Consider the following 5,000-nt stretch of genomic DNA (forward strand, 5'->3'; position numbering starts at 1 on the left):
GAAACTGTCCAGGAACGGTTTGAGGAACATGACAAAGAGTTCAAGGTGTTGACTCGGCCTCCACATTCCCCAGATCTCAATCTGATCGAGCGACTGTGGGACGTGCTGGACAAACAAGTCCGATCCATGGAGGCTCCACCTCACAACTTACAGGACTTAAAGGATCTGCTGCTAATGTTTTAGTGCCAGAAACCACACACACCTTCAGATGTGGTTCAGGTCTTGTGGAGTCCAGGCCTCAGAGTCAGAGCTGTTTTACTGACACAAGGAGGAACTACACAATATTAATCAGGTGGATTTAATGTTATGGCTGAACTGTGTATATGTGTATGCAAATTAAGAGCTACAGGAGCACTAACCTTTTTTATAATACATCATATTCCACACATGATAGAAAGAAATCTGGTTAAATATATGCATATGTTAACATTTATGACAAGGAGTTATATATGTGAACATATAACACGATATATTATTGGCTTAAGGTTAATTCAAAGTTGTACAAAACAAAATGGCAGCTAGAACGAGCGGCCGTATTCCAAATGGCTCATCGGTAGACAACTTGTACACTACGTAGGGCGCAGACGCCATTGTTTTTGCACCCTATGTAGTGCACTTATGTAGGAAGTATAGAGACATTTGGCATTCGGCCCATGTTTATGCAATTTCTACAATTCCCCTTACTCTTTTTTAACATTAGCTGCTTATGTAATACTAATACTACTACTAATAATAATAATTTTTATATTTTGCTAGCTACAAAATCTCTGCTAATGGCTAATAAAAACAAAACAAGCAGTTTATTAACTAAACTAAGTTCCTCGCGACATTAAGAGTAGTTTGTCAGCTGATAATTACACAGCGACATAAAAGTTTCACGCGTCGTTAATTTTAACACTATAATCCATCAGATAAATTACACACCAAGAAGGAAAAAAACAATAAATAATAAGAGAAAAGAACAAAGCAAATCAGAGGAATCATTCTCACCTGCACCAAAACAAGTCGAGCTCAGGATGAACTTTCCCGCTCGACGGAAGACGTCCGCATACGTAGGCACGCAGCAGCTCCTGCGTCATGACGTCATGACGCAAACACGTAACGCCCATCTTGCTAGCTGGCCCATTTCGCTAGCTAAACACTTTCACCGCCATTACACGATAAAACACATTAAAACCGCCATTACACAATAAAACAGAGAAGATTTAAGAAACTGTAGACTGGTGTCACTTTATGTATTGAAAAAAAAAACATTTATTTCAGTTTAAATCCAGAAAAGTACATATCTTAGAATATTTTCCATCAATAACATTGACACTATAACAATATGCAAAAAGAAATGGCTAAATAATTACACATCTGCTTCAATATTACACTTAAACAGGTGTTTCTAAATCTCTCCATATTGCAATACATGAAATACTATACAGACAAAAGTATGTGCACCCCTGACCATCACACCCATATGTTCTTCTTCCCCAAACTATTCTCACAAAGTTTTCTACACAACTGTACTGAACGTCTCTGTGTGCTGTAGCTTTACAGTTTCCCTTCACTGGAACTAAGAGGCTGAAACCTGTTCCAGCATGACAATGCCCCTGTGCACAAAGCCAGCTCCATGAAGACATGGGGATGAACTGGAACTGGAGACTCCTTACCCGACATCAGCGCCTGACCTCACTAATGCTCTTGTAGCTGAATGAACACAAATTCCCACAGCCACGCTCCAACATCTAGTGGAAAGCTTCCCAGAAGAGTGGAGCTCATTATAACAGCAAACACACGGGGAATAAATCTGGAACTGGACGTTCAACAAGCACATATGAATGTCGTAGTAAGGGGTGCACAAACTTTTGGCTGTATAGTGTGTATTATTTGAAAGTCTATTTCCTCCATCTAATGTTCTGTAGACATTTGCTTAGATGCTATTTGTGCTGAATGATTCATTGTTTTCTGGAATTTAATTTGGTTACTGATATCATCTGTATTATAATTCATGGGTTGTTTGAATGATCTGTTTCTCCATAAACCAAATTACTTTCTTTGTTTCTTTCTTTCAGCATTCAAATCATGTAATGTTACATAACATCATCACACAGAGCATGACACATCAAACTATGCAAAAGATGTACATGTCTATTGCATGTGAATAGTTCTTCTTCTTTTTTTTACAATTCCACGAAATAATTTCAATAAACTCTTATGTGAAAGCCTGATTATTGACTGTGTTATTACAATAAAACTAACAAGAACTAAACATTCTCAGTGAACTCCATATTCTGGTAAATTTGTGATATGTGAAAAGGTATGAATATTTAAATATTGGCATATTTTCATTTTAATTTATTCTGACAGATAAATCCAGATTAAAAACCCAGACTAATGGAATGATTTATCATTTTATATAATCAGGAAATACAAACTACATATTGGTAATATGATTAAAACTACAGTACATAGCTATAACGTCATCAGTTGTGGAATAAAAATGAGAATAATAAACAAAACCACCTCAATGTTTCGTCTAATTCACAATTAATCGTTCTCTTATAAACTTCCTTGTAAGCTCATATACACTACATACATGCAATCTAAAAATAGACTAATTTAATTAAAACTTAAATCAATGCAATAATATAATATTAAAAATAAAGCTTCTGTATTTAAACATCTCGCATGTTCCAAGTTTAATAGTAACAGTAGGAAGAGAAAAATCTTTTATTTAACAGACTGAACTGATGGATTTATATTTTTTTAAGTATAACTTTAGGTTGATGCACAAATGCTACATCATGTGAGGTGGTTTTGTGGTATACACTATAAATATATTAAATATATAGATGTTGCTGCTTGTTAGAATAACAATTAAAACGCAACTCATGCACATGTTAAAGTAACCGAGAATAACATTTATACTGAAAGCACTGCGGTTTTACGCTCGTCCACTGATCCTGGATTTAGAAGGTTTTGTGTTTGCCGTACGGGTTTTCCACCACCGTGGCGTCTGTGGTGGTGCTGCTTCCCTCCAGCGATGCTTCAGCTTCACCAACCAGCCTGCTGGACTTGTAGTAATAAACAAACATGAAGAATCCTGAGGAGAGAAACGATGATCAGCTGATCGCTTCATAAACTTGTCATAGCACATAAAGTCTTCAAACTGTATAAAACACTAATGCCCCGATGTGATAATTAAATGGATGGAAGTGTTCAATTTGCTTTAGATTTCTAATTCTGAACACTTTTGTTAAATTTCTTTAGCTCCAGATGCTGATTTATTCATTCTGTATGTAAAAAAACAACAACATGGCTGCCACTTCACAGTTAAATGTGTGTAATGTCAGGATTTTCTAGCATTCACTCCATAATAAACTGCAGCTAAACACAAGCTGTCAACATATCTATTTTTGTTCGATTTGTAATTACTGTAATTCCAAAATTTGGTTAACACACTATAACTTACCTAGCTATTAGTTCCTACAAACTGTTACAGTTAAAACAAACGTCACTGTTGTACCAGAGTTAATAAAGAACAAGCGATTTAGTGATCAGTAAACACTAAAGTGTGTATTTTGCCCGTATGTAGGAAGATCTGCAGTGATGTTATTTACAGTGTTGCTGTATTTTTAATAAAATGTCACTGTGGATGATTTTAAAGAACGAGCACTTTTTCCTTCCTCACTCACCCTGGAAGGAGTTGAGGATGGTAAAGATGTAGAAGGCGGGGATTTGCATCGGGCCGTAGGCGAAGAAAGCGAAGCCCCAGCTCAGTCCCAGGATGCAGCACAGGCCCATGATGGTCAGAGCGTCCGAGGATCTGGACCTTTTCCCTGACATGGTGATGGTGGGGCGTTTATTTCTGAGCAGCCAGAGCCAGCGCAGCATCACGACGAAGGTGAGGCAGGTGAAGAGGAAGATGGCGGAGTAGTAGCCGATGTTCACTACGTAGTGCACGGTTGGGTCGGTGATCCAGCACCTGCCAGAACAAACGAGTTTATTAGCCGAGACCTCAGTCAGTGTTCAGCACTTCAGCACTTCAGCACTTCAGAGCTCCTCTGCGGCCATTACAGAGACATAAAAGCAAAAATACATACTATATAATATACTATAATATAATATAATATAATATAATATAATACATAATAAAATACAAAAAATACATACAATACCTAATATCTGTTCATAGAGTTTATGTTTATATTTTAACTTAATCATTTCTAAAGATTTTCTAACTTCGAAACCTTTATCTTTTTTTAATTATTTCTTTAACTGTTTTCTCTATTTAAAATCTAATTTTGATTATTAACATTCACAAATTCCAACTGTTCTATAAGCTATAATAAGCTTTTTCTTTCTTCTTTTTTTAAATATCCTTATATATATGTATTATGTAATTTTAAAATGTAATCTTTTATTCTTTTCCTCTCTAATTTAGTCATTTTTTATAGTTCTATGTGAACGTACTGTAGTAATCCAGCTAGGACCTTAGCTTAAGCCCTTAAGTGCACAGAAGAAAAAAAGAGAATAAATTCGAGACAGATACCGAAAAGTAGATACTCTCTGCGTATTTTATTGGAAATGCTGATGGTGACTTAACCTTCCGACACTGTCTTTTATAACAATCCAAAACATAGAAAACAATACGTGCGAGGCACACACGAGCACGCGGTCCGGGGGGAAACAGTCAGCGAGCCCGGACAGAGCGAGAGGGAGGGGCGTGCTTGAGAGAGCAACCACACCTTCATCTCCACAATAATACGTCATCATTACAGTACGCTCCTACAGCGCGCTCCTACAGCGCGCTCCTACAGCGCGCTCCAACAGCGCGCTCCTACAGCGCGATCCTACAGCGCGCTCCTACAGCGCGCTCCTACAGCGCGCCCCTACAGCGCGCCCCTACAGCGCGCCCCAACAGCGCGCCCCTAAAGCGCGCCCCTACAGCGCGCCCCTACAGCGCGCCCCTACAGCGCGCCCCTACAGCGCGCCCCTACAGCGCGCTCCTA

General features: G+C 38.2%; 2 protein-coding genes across 5 annotated transcripts in view; both read right to left on the reverse strand.

Moving 5' to 3' along the window:
* The window catches only part of rad51 (RAD51 recombinase), a 7,073-nt gene extending 5,974 nt beyond the window's left edge, over positions 1-1,099 (reverse strand). For 2 of the 4 annotated variants that reach the window (XM_053231758.1, XM_053231756.1), the window contains exon 1: positions 991-1,099. The gene's annotated coding sequence lies outside the window, so the exon portion shown is untranslated. The remainder of the gene's footprint in view (positions 1-990) is intronic. The other 2 variants (XM_053231757.1, XM_053231759.1) reach the window with 2 other exon arrangements.
* A 138-nt stretch (positions 1,100-1,237) lies between these two features.
* The window catches only part of adgrg11 (adhesion G protein-coupled receptor G11), a 36,222-nt gene continuing 32,459 nt past the window's right edge, over positions 1,238-5,000 (reverse strand). The window contains exons 26-27 of the mRNA XM_034301898.2: positions 3,684-3,973; positions 1,238-3,091 (exon numbers count right to left, since the gene is read on the reverse strand). Coding sequence (XP_034157789.2) covers positions 2,958-3,091; positions 3,684-3,973 — 424 coding nt within the window. The 3' untranslated portion in view covers positions 1,238-2,957. The remainder of the gene's footprint in view (positions 3,092-3,683; positions 3,974-5,000) is intronic.

The sequence above is a fragment of the Pangasianodon hypophthalmus genome, chromosome 30 (genome assembly GCF_027358585.1).
Source record: "Pangasianodon hypophthalmus isolate fPanHyp1 chromosome 30, fPanHyp1.pri, whole genome shotgun sequence".
NCBI classification, from domain to species: Eukaryota; Metazoa; Chordata; class Actinopteri; order Siluriformes; family Pangasiidae; genus Pangasianodon; species Pangasianodon hypophthalmus.